The sequence below is a fragment of the Musa acuminata genome, chromosome BXJ2-6, assembly GCF_036884655.1.
Source record: "Musa acuminata AAA Group cultivar baxijiao chromosome BXJ2-6, Cavendish_Baxijiao_AAA, whole genome shotgun sequence".
In the NCBI taxonomy this organism is placed as follows: domain Eukaryota; kingdom Viridiplantae; phylum Streptophyta; class Magnoliopsida; order Zingiberales; family Musaceae; genus Musa; species Musa acuminata.
Window position 1 is genome coordinate 30,704,172 of NC_088343.1, and position 15,703 is coordinate 30,719,874.

The 15,703-nt window shown below is 39.7% G+C and overlaps 1 protein-coding gene and 1 long non-coding RNA gene across 8 annotated transcripts; both read left to right on the forward strand.

The window, feature by feature from the left end:
• Positions 1-6,257: 6,257 nt before the first annotated feature.
• On the forward strand, positions 6,258-8,306 carry LOC135613579 (uncharacterized). Its single transcript, XR_010487340.1, has 2 exons — positions 6,258-6,404; positions 8,054-8,306. It is a non-coding gene; the product is annotated as an uncharacterized LOC135613579 (long non-coding RNA).
• A 1,708-nt stretch (positions 8,307-10,014) lies between these two features.
• Positions 10,015-14,620, forward strand: LOC135615245 (casein kinase 1-like protein HD16). Of its 7 annotated transcripts, none has more exons than XR_010487934.1 (7): positions 10,016-10,617; positions 12,907-13,035; positions 13,119-13,192; positions 13,281-13,350; positions 13,439-13,549; positions 14,168-14,235; positions 14,329-14,620. XR_010487934.1 is itself a non-coding variant. In XM_065113493.1 (7 exons), exons 2-6 carry the CDS (start codon positions 12,024-12,026, stop codon positions 13,544-13,546), a joined length of 411 nt encoding a protein of 136 aa, XP_064969565.1. In that variant the 5' UTR covers positions 10,016-10,617; positions 11,979-12,023; the 3' UTR covers positions 13,547-13,549; positions 14,168-14,620. The 7 variants fall into 7 exon arrangements, 6 of the variants coding, with proteins under 6 accessions (XP_064969560.1, XP_064969561.1, XP_064969564.1 ...); XM_065113493.1 differs by adding an exon at positions 11,979-12,053 and having other exon boundaries at positions 14,168-14,620; XM_065113488.1 differs by lacking the exon at positions 14,168-14,235 and having other exon boundaries at positions 10,015-10,617.
• Positions 14,621-15,703: the final 1,083 nt, after the last annotated feature.

The following is a 15,703-nucleotide window of genomic DNA, read 5'->3' on the forward strand; positions in this document are numbered from 1 at the left end:
GAATCTCAACTATAATTTGAGACAGAACCTGGGGCTTCTTCTAATTTTTTAATGATGTTTTGGATCTCAGGATTATTTGACCATTCCCTTATGATAACTTCCAAAGTCTCGCAAATAGGAATAAAAATAGCTACTAGTTCAGCTTGTTCTGGAAGGCGTGAGAGGGCATCTGCTACTAAATTCTCACTCCCCTTTTTATAAATGATCTCATAATCGAATCCCAGTAGCTTTGTGACCCATTTTTGTTGCTCTGGAGAAGAAATCTTTTGCTCTAGAAAATATTTGAGGCTTTTGTGATCAGTGCATATTTGAAACCGTCGACCAATTAGGTAGGGTCTCCATTTTGTGACTGCATGTATTATGGCTAGCATCTCCTTGTCATAAATAGATAAACTCAAATGGGAAGGGGAAAGAGCTTTACTAGCATAAGCAATAGGCCGACCTTCCTGCATTAATACAGCCCCTATTCCAGCTCCAAAAGCATCAGATTCAATCACAAACATCTTGTTAAAATCAAGTAAAGCTAGCACGGGTGTAGTAGACATTGTAGTTTTCAAGAATTGAAATGCCTAAGTTGCCTCTTCTGACCATCTGAATGTATTTTTCTTCAGAAGTGACGTCAAGGGGGCACTAATTTTGCCATAATTCTTCACAAACTTTCGATAATATCCTGTTAGTCCCAAGAACCCCCTTAAAGCTTTGATTGACTTTGGAATTGGCCAGTCTGTCATCACTTGGATTTTTGAAGGATCGACCGCAACACCCTTTTGAGATATGATATGGCCAAGGTACTTAACCTCAGGTTGCCCAAAACTACACTTGGATTTCTTGACAAAAAGACCATGCTCATGAAGAATATTAAAGACAATTCGTAAATGTAATAAATGACTTTCTAGGGAATGACTGTATATTAAAATATCATCAAAGAAAACCAAAACAAACTTATGGAGATGAGCCCGAAATATATCATTCATTAAACTCTGGAAGGTAGAGGGTGCATTGGTTAACCCAAAAGGCATTACTAGAAACTCATAATGGCCATTATGTGTCCTGAAGGTAGTTTTCTGAACATCCCTTTCATGTACTCTGATTTGATGATAGTCCGATCGTAGGTCCAATTTCGTGAAGACCTGAGCTTCTCCTAATTCGTCCAACAGTTCATCCACTACTGGAATAGGATATTTATCTTTCACTGTAATGTTGTTAAGTGCTCGATAGTCGACACACATCCGCCATGAGCCATCCTTCTTTCTGACTAGTAAGACTGGTGAAGAATATGGGCTAACACTAGCTCGTATAACTCTTGTTTTGAGCATCTCTGTGAAATCCTCTCTATCTCTGCCTTTTGGAAATGTGGATATCTATAGGGTCGGACATTGGTTGGTGCCTTCTCGGGTAATAGTGGGATCCGATGATCATGACATCTAAGAGGTGGAAGTCCATGTGGCTCTACAAATATATCCGCAAACTCTGTTAGCAATGATTCAATATTTATAGTTGGAATGTTCACTGTCATTTCCTTTTCAATGTTATGCAATTGCACCAAAAATCCGGTGTGTATCTTCCGAAGGACCCGCTCCATCCGATGGCTAGCGATAGTTGTAACCTTACCTCCACGTCTTCCTTTGAGAGTCACCTGTCTTCCATTAATAAAGAACTTCATAATCAGTTTAGAAAAATTCCAGGAGACATCACCTAGGGTTGATAGTCATTCAATTCCGAGCACCACTTCATAGTCTTCCAAGGGTAATAAAAAGAAATCCACAAATAATTCTTGACCTTGCAAAATTAGTTTTATCTTTGAGCACTTGCTGTCACAGGTTAAAATCCGTCCATCGGTAACCTTGACTTCAAATTTGTCACAACATTCGATGTGGTAAGCTAATCGAGCTACAACTTTCCTATCCATAAAATTATTAGTGCTACCCGTATCAATCAAAATAGTGACAGACTAGTGTTTCAGAGTTTCCCCAATTTTCATAGTTTGTGGATTAGAGTAGCCAGCCAATGCATGCACTGTATGTGTGATGGCTTCAACATCATCATTAGTTTCCACTTCTTCATGATCGGAATCTGATACTTCTACTTCTGGTTCCTCCTCGATCGGTTCAATCATCAAAAGTCTTCATTGTTTGCATCGATGCTCCTTACTCCACTTTTCATCGCAATGCTAGCACAAACCCTTTGCTAACCTTTCTTTGAGTTCTTCTCGGGTTAGTCTGCTAGTGTTATAGTTTCGACTATGAGTAGATGAGGTAGGTTGCCTGCTAATCACCTATTTATTGGCACCTCTGTTTCGACGATATTCCACACTGGTTTTTTCTTCATGTAGGAGTGCAAATGAAATCGCAGCTATCATAGTGCGAGGTTGACGAGCCTTAATCTCGCACCGGATCTCGGGAATAAGCCCTTCAATAAATATACCCAGAAGTTATCGTTCGGACCAATCTCTAGCTTGGTTGGATAATCTTTCAAATCTACTCTGATATTCTAACACTGTAGAAGTTTGACAAATTTTGGTGAGTTGGCCATCAACATTCTCATATTCGAATGGGCCAAAGCGAACAAGAAGTCCTCTTTTAAACTGCTCCCACGAAGAAATACCACTGGATTGCATCTTCATCGAGCTGGATTGAGGCCACTTCTACTTTGGATTCTTCTGGAGTTCTGTGAAAACGAAAAAAACATTTCGCCCTAGAGATCCAACTGGTCGAATCCCCATCTTCCTATCGTGGAAATTCTACCCTGATACGTGGGTAGTGTGTGTCACCATCCTGGGGCCCTTTTCCTGTATCTCTCGATCTGTTCAGCGTAGAACTTGAGCTCACATCTTGTTGAAACATGCTAAAGTGCTCTAACAAGCTCTTTTTGAAATCATGAAGAGTTTCTTGTAGCCGATTTTCAATTCTGGTTTCCAACGCTTCCATTTGTGCCTTCACTGAGTTATCGGTAGCTATTGCGTGCGATTGCAAGTCGGTAATCCCCAGTTCTTGTTTCTAATGTCTAGTCAAGGGCATCTGCACAGTAGCTGGGCAGTAGCAGCGATGGTGGTGACAACCGGCAATAGCAAGGGAACCCACGCGACTGTGGCACGGCTAAAACAAGGGCAGAGCAAGCGTGCTCTGTTTCGGTTGGATGCAGAGCAAGGTGTGGCGCGGCTGAAACAAGGGCAGAGCAAGTGTGCTCTGTTTCGGTTAGATGCAGAGCAAGGTGGAGTGGTGGCAGCTGGGAGGCGAGCGGCGGTCGTCGCACGGTGGCCTACAGTAGTGATGGGTCGGCTGGGCGGCGACGACACTCGAAGGAAAGAGGAGTGCTGGAGGAGGCGCGGCTGGTGGAGGCACAGCTGGAAACAAGGGCAGCAGCGGTGAGTTGCCCTATTTCAGTCGCCGTGAGGAGGGGGGCAACCAGCGACTACGACTGCGACCCGGGGGGGGGGCACGGTGGCAGGGAAGTTAGGGCAGCGTCGCCGAGAGTCTCAACGACGAATGGGTGGTCCGTTGGTAGGGAGACGACGCCAGTGATCCTTCTCGCTCGAGCGAGACGGGAAAGCGAGGAGGAGAGGTCGCCGGCTGAGGGGTAGCGGCGGCGTTGGTCGATCGGCTGGGGAGCAGCGCCGGCGGTGGAAAGGAGGTAGCAAGGGAGGGCGCGCCCTGCCGGAGAACAGGGGCGGCGGTGGGCTGGCCGCAAGCAGGGGAAGCAGGGGTGCATGGCTGTGGCTTCTTCTTCTCTCTCTGCTCTCTTTCTTTCCTCCTTTTTTTTTTTTTTAGTTACGTTGCAGCGAGAATGCCAAGGATCGCCGCCCTGATACCAATTGATAAGACCCCTTTGAGGGATGATCACTTCGAGGGGATCAACCTCCTTGATCGCTTCGAGGAGATCGGTCTCCTAGGGTTTGTCAAAAGACAAGAATAGTATTTTTCATAGATGATCGAAAAGAAGCAGTTACATCCCTATTTATAGAGTTCCGACTTTAGCTAAACTAAACATACTTAATAAATACGTAGAAAATAAAAGAAAAGCACAGAAAATAAAAGAAAAAATAAAAGGATCCTAACAGATATCTAAGTATTTTTTAACTACTTTCGTAGTGTCCCGGCATCTTGCATTCGTAGCAAATTAACTGCTTTTGGTGTCCTCTTATTGGCTTGGCAACATTCACTCTTGTAGTGTCCCGGCTTCTTGCATTCCTAGCAAATTAAATATCTTTCTTGGGTTCAAATTTATTTTTAGTATCATTTTTAAATTTATTTTTTTAATAATTTTTTTGAATTTCTTTGTTAAAAGCGCCAAGTCATCATCAAAGTTCTCATCACTTGAGTTTCCTCTCAAGTGGTCTTCTTGTGTTCTTAGTACCATATCTTTCTTGTTCTTTGGAAGGGTGTCCTCATGCTCTTCATAGGCTTTGCAAGTCATTTCATATGTCATTAGCGACCTAATTAGTTCTTCAAGAGGAAAGTTATTTAAATCTTTGACCTCTTGAATGGTCGTGACTTCAGGGTCCCAACTCTTTGGAAGGGATCTTAAAACTTTATTAACGAGCTCAAAATCTGAAAAACTTTTACTAAGTCATTTTAGACAATTGATGACATCCGTAAAACGGGTGTACATGTCTCCAATGGTTTTACTTGGTTTTATTCAAAATAATTCATAAGAATATACAAAAATATTGATTTTTGACTCTTTCACTCTACTAGTGCCTTCGCGAGTCGAGTGTGTATTAAATATCAAAAGTTATTTCACAAATCGAAACTCGATTGAACTCATTTTTATCGAGAGCACAAAATAAGGCATTCATAGCCTTGACATTTAAAGCAAAAGTCTCCTTCTCCAATTTATTCCAATCGATCATTGGAAGATAAGACTTTTGAAATTCATTTTCTATAATATTCCAAAGCTCAAAATCTATAGAAATTAGGAAGATTCTCATTCTAGTATTTCAATAGGTATAATCCGTTCCATTGAACATGGGCGGACGTGTAATTGAGTGACCCTCTTGGTTTTTGGTAAATGTCGTCCCTCTTGGGTTTTAATCCAACTAAGAGTGAACTTCGCTTTGATACCAATTGTTAGGATTAAGAGCACACTAAGGGGGGGAGGGGTAAATTAGTATAGCGGAAAACTTTTATAATTTCAATAAACTTATTTCGATTAAAGTCGATTCAACAAGAATGGTTTCAACTCAATCCTTTTCGGAAGAACTTTGAACTTGAAACCTTTCGTGAAAGAGAAAGAAAGGACTAAGGTGATTTGCAGCAAAGTAAAGTGCACAAATGAAAAGTATCGGTTTTGTAAGGTCTTTGTATGATTAAAGCCGATCTCGGAAAATGTTTACGTCAAAATGTAAGTAGACGTAGTTAAGGCACAATAAGGAGGAGAGGCAGTTTGCTATAAAGGAAAGTTGCTCAAAGTAAATGCAAACCGAGTTTTTAGAGTGGTTTGGTCAACGTGACCTACATTCACTATCGGCTTCCTCCTCCGATGAGGTCACCAGTGTCCACTAGAGGCCTTCCTTCAATAGGCGAAGGCCAACCACCCTTTTACAACTTTTCTCCTTTTACCGGGCTTAGGAGACAACCCTTACAAGTTTCACTCCTCTCTTGAATGATCTCAACACTTAGAAAGAATGAGGAGAACTCTAGATTTTACAACACTTTAAGGCCTCAAAAACTCAAGATAATGTTAAGTTTTTGTTGCCCTTTCATGTAGGAAAGAGTGGGGTTTTTATAGGCCCCAATAAGTTCAAAAATAGAGCTTAAAAGTGTCCATTTCCGAATTTCTGGGGTCCTAACGATACCACCACCATTATTGGGCGGTACTACCGCCTGTCATCGGGCACTAGGCGGTACTACCGCATGACAGTGCTCAAAGACCGAGCTCTGGTGATACCATAGCCTGATAGGGGCGGTATCACCACTGGTGGTAATAACTGCCGGTGGTACCACCTCCTGACAGGGGCGGTACCACCGCCCAGAAATCTTGGGAGACTGTAACATCCATCATTTCCGAATTTTCGTATAAATTTCTGGTGATAATGTAAGCATCTATTTTAAATTGACAAAAGAAATAGAGTATGAATCAGAGGTAACTTATTTTTAAGATTTGGGAGATCTGTTCAAAAAAAAAAAGAAAGAATCTGAGGACCTATATGTAAACCCTAAGGACCTAATCGTGAATATGATAAAAATAAGGACTAAACTACAAAACGCACAAAATGACAAATTCCACCGCTTAAGCCTCTCTGCCTTCGTTCTTAAGGAAGCAGAGAAGGCAGCTGCGTGGATGACCAGGGAAAGAAAGAAGAAGAAGAAGAAGGAGAAGAAGAAGAAGAAGAAGAAGAAAAAAAAAATTTGGGGCTTTAAGGGTTCTTGCCCAAATCCTTTCACTTAGGGTCAAAATTCCCAAAGGCAAGTGTTTCGAACCCCATCCTATAGAAAATTAGTCTCTGTTTTTATGTTGTTTCAAAATAAACTGAAGGATTTCTATCTAGAAACTGATATGTCTCTCTTTGGACATAGAACCATGGATTCTGAAATTATTTTGGTAAACTGACCCCTATACACTGTTTCAGCTATAATTTTGAGTACAAAATGTGAATTCAGGTAGGAACTATTTTGTTTGAAATTAGACTCTTATAACTTTCTTTTGACACTGATTTTGTAGATTTTGGACACCGAATACTTACCCAATCATCTGTTTCAAATGAGCCTATAGATGCTGCAAAACAGGGATCAAGATTTCTGACCTTTCGATACTAAAATGCCTATAACTCTCTGTTAAAAATTCTGATTTGTACCAAACTGACTTCGTCCGAAACTAGACTTACAGACCTTTCTTTTGACATATAGTTTGAAAATTTTGGAATTCAAATGCCTACCCTATTATCTGTTGAATCCGACCCTATGTATTCTGTAAAATAGTGATTGTGTCCTTGACCTTGTGTTACCAAATCAAAGGTAACTCCTTGTGGGAAACCCTGATTCGTACGAAACTTGTTTCGACAGAAAACAGATTGATATATCTTTCGACAGTAGTTTTCTTATGGGTATTGGAGCATAATTGATAATCTGAAATATTTGTTCTATGTGCCATTGGAATTCTGTCAGAAATCGAGCTTTGGTCGATTTCGCGTATTCTGTTTCGTTCCTTTGGATATTGAATTCATCTATTCTTCTTATTTGAATTGAGCCAAATATGATTGCTTGGAATCCCTATATACTCTGGCTTTCATTTCATTTCAAATCTGAATACATTTGTGAGAGCTTTGTTCCTTGCATCGTATTGTCTCGAAAAGGCACACGTATGTTTTTGTTGTTCCGCGTGTGCTTCCGATATATGCTACTTATTGTTAAACTGCCCTTTTGTACTCTGGTGATTGTGGGACTGTCTGGACCTTTGCCAGAAATGGTAAAGGGTATGTGCTTAGAGCCTGCGTTGCTCTGCCGGCCCCTTCTGACTTCACCTAGACGTGGGTGGATGGAGCTCCCAGACGTGGGAGACTTCTGTCTAGTGGTCATTCAGAAATGGATGTATCACGTTCTGTTTGAGGTCCCACTACACCTTCTGTATGTTTGATATGATATCCAGAGCTTTGGTTATGTGTTTTTGTACATGCTTTGGATAAGAATGATATGAATGCAACGTCAAAGACGACGTTTGAGCTTCTGTTTGGTATGTGATATTGATAAGCTCCGAAATATTTCATTCATTGTTGTTATGCTTCGAAATGTTCCATACGCTGTTGATATGCTTCCGAACATTTCATATGCCATTGATAAGCTCCGATATGTTTCATTTGTTATTGTTATGCTCCAAAACGTTTCATTCGTTTCTGATATGCTCCAATTACTCTATGCCCCGTATGTTATGAACCAAATATGTATGATTGAAAGGACAATTGTGATTCTGCACCTAATAATATTATGTCTACGAATTCGTATATTCTGCCTCGTATTATGAAACTTTATCTCTTTGGAAATTGTCTTATTTTAATATGGATATGTTAGTCACTTGCTGAGCTCTATATGCTCACCCCGTTTGTTGATAAATTTTTCAGGATAGCGTATCGCTTGCTTAAATGTTAAGATTGGGCTGAGGCAGTGGAAAGTTAGAAGATTTTGGGTAGATCTGAGTTAGCATATATGTATTTGTTATATAAGCCACTCTGCATCTAATGAAATGTTGATGATGAATCTAAACCTGTGGATTTTGTGTAAGTTAAAGGATCCCTCATGTTTAGGATTTTGGAATGTTAAGTTAAATTCATGTAATGATACGAACTTATGGTAATCGTTGGTTTGGTGATTGCATAGACTTCCCCACTTGTGAAATTATGTTGTGGTTATTATTTTGATGAGTTAAGTTCAGTTTGTTTGAATTATCGAGTGATGTGTGGGATGTTTATGAACTGCATAGGGTTATGAAATTGTAGACTATAGAGATGAAATTTTTGATCTGAATGTTTTCTTAGTGACCTCAAATGTGTGTTTGGATCCTGGATTAGTTGTGATGAAAATTTTAAATATTGTCGATATTTTGAGGGGCGTGACAGAGACCGAATCTCCCACGTGGTGCCACCGTCGGCTAGGATTTCAAGGACCGAATGGGCTGTTCCATTCGATCCAATTTGGGTCTGTTAAGGGTCCAATTGGCTCCTGATTAAGTTAGTGGGATCACCTTCTAATCCTAATTTAATCTACACTCTAACTACGACAATTAAGCCATCATTACTACAATTCGTGTTCCAGTGCGTCAATCGCTTCTTCTGATGAGCTTCCAGCGTACTTCCATCGAATATCCGATGAACTCTCGGTGATGCTCCGGCTGACTCCCGACAAGCTCCTGGACTTTGCAACGATCTTCTTGGCGAGTTCTGATGAGCTTCTATGGTAAGCTCCTGGACTTCTCGGCTAGTTCCCGCAGAACTTCCAATGAACGTCCGGACTTCCGACGAACTCTTGAACTCCCAATATGATCTTGGTCTTGACTCTAGCATAACACCTACTGCATGTATTACTGCCATCGTAGTTAATCCTGCATACTTTTTTCAACGTATAAATTAGATCAACAAATGATAATTGACTTCATCGTTATGAGATTCAACGTTGACTAGCTAGATATTTAATTTTATAGTCAAATACATACAAACTTTAGAGAAAACAAATAAATCTGAGTTCAATTAAATTAAGAAATACATTAAATGTAACTAAAAACAATCGAAGAAATGACCTCAAAAATACGCCTAAACATGCTATTTGGTTTGGTACAAGTATTCCTCGAGAAAAAACACGTCAGTTGCAACCAGTTTTTGTCTTCTTCTCACCGTGGAGACAAAAAAAAAAAAAAAAAAAACAAATTTTAACACTGTAATAGGAATTGACATGTGGCTCCACGTCTGGACATTAGGTGGCTGATAACTTAATATCTCAATGATTCTCCCATGGTCAATAACTCATGTGTTCAACACACATTCGAGACCTCATAATCATATAGTTAAATATTGGTGATACCATAGTAAGTCGGTCACTTTGTTATTATATACCAAATTTGATATGTCATGATATCACGATCGTAATTAAGCCAGCTTATGAGTACTATAAAACTATTCTGATGATTAGGATTAGAGTAATGATCATAAAAACCCATTGTAAAAAGGCTCCTGCATTTACTAAACACCGAAAAAATAATATAAGAATTTATTTTGAATAATCTGAATTTTAAATTTAAAAATCGAAAAGATATTTATTGGGGAATGATTTTTTTAGATATTAATGTTGTCATCATTAACGCTACAAATTTCATATATCAATTTTTTTTTCTTTTGTAAGGAGTAAATGATTTCAATATTTTATTATCAACCGATCATAATCTTTATCGGCCAAAAGTAACTGATTACTTTCCTACAGAAAAACTGTCCGTTTGCCATCCCGAAATGGGCAATCTCCGGTTCGGGTCGGGTTAACCTGTCACGGGCAAATTTCCATTCAATCCGAGACAGTAACCCGATATTTTATTCCCGTTCCGGCAAAAATACCCACCACCTGTGTGTGCTCAGCGAGTAGCTCCACTTTCCCCCGCGTCGAAACCCCCCTACTTCCGATTCTCCTCCGACACGACGCCCGATCCCATATCCTTTCCCTCGAATCATCGATCCAACGCAGACTCCAAGCGCGATAGGGCGCTCCTTCCGTCGTCGCTCCAGGCTGTTAGGGCTCGTACTCTTCTTCCTCTTCGAGCTGCGGTTGAATTGGTCCAAGATATATAGGGTTTCGAGGCATGGGGTCGGGTCGATGAAGGATTCCGGAGCTGTGCAGCGGAGTGTGCAGGGGCCGGGCGCAGGCGAATCCGGTGGTCCAGGCTGAGCGGCCGAGCACCAGGCGCAGTCGGGCGGCGAGGAACCAGCAGCCAGTGGGCCAGAACCCGCCGGCGACGAGGTCCCCCGAGCGGAGGGAGGAGATTGGTTTAGTAGAGGACCGCGGCGAGGTTAGAGGTTTGGGTGGGGAGGAGAAACTGGAAGAGGTCGGGGAGAGGAAGATGAATGACTACGATCGTGGGGCGACGAGCCCAGATAAGCTCCCTGGTGGGGAGGACGAGACGAGCACGGCCCCTCTCCCAGAAAAGGTGAGACATTTGCTTCTTTTGCGCCGGTGGTTATGAGGTTTTGCTGGTTTTCTGTCGATTAGTCTGGTGACATTCAAGTTATGTGGTTTTGGTTTCTTTTCTTACTTTTGAATCAGTTTATATTGAAAGAGTGCAACTGTTTTGATCAAGTTTGCCCATAGTTTTATAAAAAATAATCTCCATTGCGTTCGCTTCTTTAGATTTGGCACTAAGCAGATGATATTTTGGTTTTCTTTTCTTGCTTTTCAATCAGTTTATGTTGAAAGAAAACAACTAATCTGATTAATTTCACCGACATTTTTATGAAAAACAATCTCCATTGCGTTAGCTTCTTTAGATTTGGTACTAAGCAGATGAGATTTTTGTCTTTCTTTTGTTGATTTTCAATCAGTTTATGTTGAAAGAGAGCAACTAATCTGATCAAGTTTACTGATAATTTTGCGAAACATAATCTCCATTGCGTTAACTTCTTTAGATTTGGTACTAAGCAGATGAGATTTTGGCAATTTAGAAAGTTTTTTCTGTGTTCACTGAGCGCTGATCATAGATTTTTTTCCATGGATTTTTGTAATTTATCTGTGCATCGGATGGTTTTATTTATTCATGCAACCACTCTCTTTATTGGCACTACTGAGATTTGAAATTGCCCTGTCAGGTTCAGAAAAAAAGTTGGAAATACTTGTATGGGACAGATATCTGTACAAGCATACCATTTCTAGATTTTTCATCTGTGCATAAAGCTAGGTAATAATGGGACATTGTACAAAATTAGTCTGGGATTATTTAGGAAGAAACTAACACTGTGGTTATATGAGTAGGATTGGACAAAATAAGTAAAAGCAAAATACTGTTCTATGAAGTAAGATACTTTGGATAGTTAATTGTTATGCTGTGCAGCCCTGACTATTTGTTAATCAGTATCAACTTGTCATATAACTCATGGCTATGATATTGGTAAATGTATAAATTATTGAACTCCATGCATGTCATCATCTAATTGTCAATAGTGAGATGTGTCATTTATCATATTCCATGTCGAATTTAGCTTAACATGTGGATGAAAAATTGCAATGGATTCAATTACCTACATATTGCATAATTCGGGTCACACGTTTATATATATGCTATTTCACTATGTCCTGTAATTCATATTGTGATATTCTGAACTAAACTTGCAGCAAACTGCAGTTACTGGCCTTTAGGCTAACATGTCCGTGGTATATATTTGATAAGAAGTTGATCAGAATTTTTTGTTATGTAAATTTATTTTGTAAATAAATCAGAAAATTGTTTAAGATCTTCTCTCCTGAGGTTAATCTGGAGTTCAACATTTATATTCTGTTTCTCTTCTTTCTTGTCAGGAACTACCTCTACTTTCAAGGGTTAAATGAATCCACATAAAGAGCATGTGCCATTTTGTTTTCCTTTCTTTTGAGGTACTCATTTTTCATTGATGTGACGTGTATTCAGTAGTTTGTGGCCAAGAAATTCAGTCTTCAGATGTGTTAGGCAAGTGTTAGGTAGCATTCAAAACAGAAAAAAAAAATCTTAATATGAGTAATATGAAAGACCCTGCACCTTGATGCAGTTAATGAGTTGCTGAATTCTTGTTGATTGCATTTTCTGATTCTTCCTGATCTTGGAGAACTCATGTTTTAACAGATGGGTTTCTTTGGATATTTCTGAGATGTCTGTGGGGGGCAGGGGGAAATCATGCTAGCTCATTGACAAATTGAATGAAAAATGAGTTGCTCAGGTTTAATGCAATTTTAAGTTTTCTTGCTGCCACTGTGCTAGGAACATCATTTACAAAAGCAAAAAAAAGAAGAAGCAAGAGACACTTTGTACTTTGTATAGACGATACGTTCTTGTGTTTGATGGGCGAAAACTGATTTATAGTAGTTATATTATCATAATAGAAGCAACTTATATTTAATTCCAATCAAAAGCTGTATCATGAAATCTTTCTTAGTTACATTGCTATCCTAATTTGTAGTGTTAGTTATCGTCAGGCCCCACAATGATGGGATTATGTACTGGGCTACCTTCTCTTATTTTTATCGTAAGTGCAATATATGTCATCTAATTGTACTTTTGGTTTTACAGTTTAGAGTAAATTATCACTAGCATTTCATATGTAGTCAGCAATGTCGCATGAGACAATATTTTTTTATGAGGGAATTACCTTTTAATTGCAGTCACAGAGCTATTTTGCATCATTTCTTGTTTCTGCTACAGTTTACTCCAACAGTTTGTATATTTATAGAGATTGACTTATCTTTCCTACAGGTTCAAGTCAGCAATTCACCAGTATACAAAGTTGAAAGGAAGCTAGGCAAAGGAGGATTTGGGCAAGTTTATGTTGGTCGCCATATTTCACCTACCAATGCAAATGATACGACTACTGGTTCTAATGCCGTAAAGTGTGGAAATTTTTTACAATCACAATTAATGATCTTTAATAAGTATTCTTAACATAATATGCAATGACTTAATGACAGGTAGCATTAAAGTTTGAACATAGGAACAGTAAGGGATGTAATTATGGTCCACCTTATGAATGGCAGGTTTACAAGTAAGTTTCAGACTTTCAGTGATGAACTTTTCTAGAGGAAATCACATTTTTTAACTCTCTGACCAATATTATCTTTTATTTTTTGTAGCACTCTTGGTGGTATACATGGGATGCCACGAGTCCATTACAAGGGCCGCCAAGGGGACTATTATGTTATGGTACATGAGAATTTTTGTGGCTATCCTTACTTTAAGTTGTTCTAGTAGTTTGAGATGTTTGCATAATTACATAACATAAAATCTGCAGATTATGGATATGCTGGGACTGAGTCTATGGGATGTCTGGTCTCCAAAAGAGCAACCTTACTATTGTTCCAAGTCTGCCCTCAAATGCAGCAATTGTTCCCAGATATAGAAGGTCTGATTTCACTTCATCTTTGGCATGTGAGGGAAAGCTGAACATCTAAGTGTGACAAATTGAGATTTTCTGAACTAAGTTGTCATCCTAGATTCCTCTGATTAGACTGATTCCTATGAGTTATTAGACTGTGTTTGAATGCTTTTAAAGTAGGATGGGGTATAACTAGAAGTTAATCACTATGGTCATTTTCTTGTAGGCTACCACGAGTTTTTTCCCCTCCTCTTCTGGAGATGTTCATCAGTTAGCTATTCAATGGTTTTTGTATTATTGCAAGCTATTGGGATATGTCTACACTTAATTCAACACAAAATATACTGTAGAAGAAACAGCACAAAAAAGTTGTCTTTTCTTCTTTGCTCTTATACAACAGGTTTTTTAGGCTGCATTTTCTGTATGTTTGGACTATATAGTCTTCTCAGTCAAGGATGATGAGAATCCTTTATATGATTTTCTAACATGTCATATGACTTCAGATATTTGGTTGTGCAACTCAACATGTAACGGGCATTCAAATTCTCTCTTTTCTTTACTCTTGCATCTGTTCTTTATTCTGCATTATCAATCTTTCTCCATTTATCCAACAACTTGGTGTTTTTTTTGCTCTTTTCAATGTAGCATAAGTTGCTTCATCATCCATTAAAGAATTCGAGGGCTTCATCTCAACAGCTCTGAAAATCTGATAAGTGGGCGCCTAAAGTTGTTTGCAAAGATACTTGAGTTTTTTGTTTTTGGTTAATCTTCCTAAAATCATTTTGTTCTACTATGATGTTGTGCAGATGACTGTTGACATAGTAAACTTAATTGTAAGGATGCTGATACTGTTTCCAGGATCTGTTTTGGAATCAAATCAGGATATAGATTCATGGTTCAGCACAAAGGATTTGGAGCCAGGTATGACTAGTCTGTTGCTACTTTTGAACATTTCTTGAACTTTTAATTGAGGACGAAGTTTCATGTATTGGTATCCATGAATTCCACCCATAATTTCTGACTTTATTGTCTGGTGCTTCTAATGTTCATCTGTTTGGAATATTTCATAACGAATTAGTTAAACTTCGCCCGAGTTTACATTCCCTGCACTTGCCAACTCTAAATTCATCTGTGACCCATGTAAGCATTTAACAGAAGCATGATTTGGTTGGAAGTGATGTGTTTAATATAACTGTACTTGAGGATATACAACGTGTTCAAGTTGGGTGCTCAGGCTTTAAAATGATCACCAAGATTCTCACAGCTTCTTTGTTTAAAACTCCATTCATCAAGTACGGCTGCAATAGGGAATGTCATGCTGCAGTAGTAAACTCTGCAGCAATCATCTTGTATTGCAGCCAGGTAAATTTGCTTACCCATTCCCTTTGTCTTCTCCATTGAGGTCAATGTCCAAGAGGCATTATTAATTGCTTTGTAGCTCTTTCCTTTTGGAATCATTTTACCGCAACGGTTTCAATCTTTAGGCAACACTTTTCCCTGGAAACGAAAGTTCTTGTTCCACTTACTGTTATCATCGGTTCATTGATGGCACTGTCGTATCGTGGCTCCATTCTTATGGTGTTATTCCTTTAACCTTATCTTCGTCTCTAGAAATGTGGACCAACATTAGAGATCCATTTAAGGGTGTCGAGTACATAGTTTGATGGTTGATGTGATGGAGCGATGTGGCAACCCATATAGTGACCTGATTACGTATGTCGAAATGGTCGGTTCACGAGAGTATCGGCGGGCGTGCGTGCGTGCCTTGTGTTTGAAGTCACCGTGGGCCCCACGTGGTACCCATCTGTAGAGCCACCACCGGGCAGGTAGGTGATGCACATGATCGGAGACGAAAAGTATCTGGGAAGGAACAAAGCTCTTCGGCGGGTTGAGTCACCCCTGACAGCTGACGCTGGAGCTCCCGATTTTGTGTCTGGTTCCACAATTGGGTCGGCGAGCCACGTCATGAATGAAGCTTCTCACAGCGGGGAAGCACGCGTCACCCCGAAAGAGTTTCAGAGCTGATTCGGGTCCTTCCCCGTGACAAATATGCGGCTGACGCGGCGGAACCCCTCCGACGCACCAAACCTCTCCGCAAGGCGGGAAAGGAATTGAGATTAAATAATACGAATCCGCGCAAATGGCGAGCGCCGTCAAACCCCGTTTGCCGTCTCTGACCTT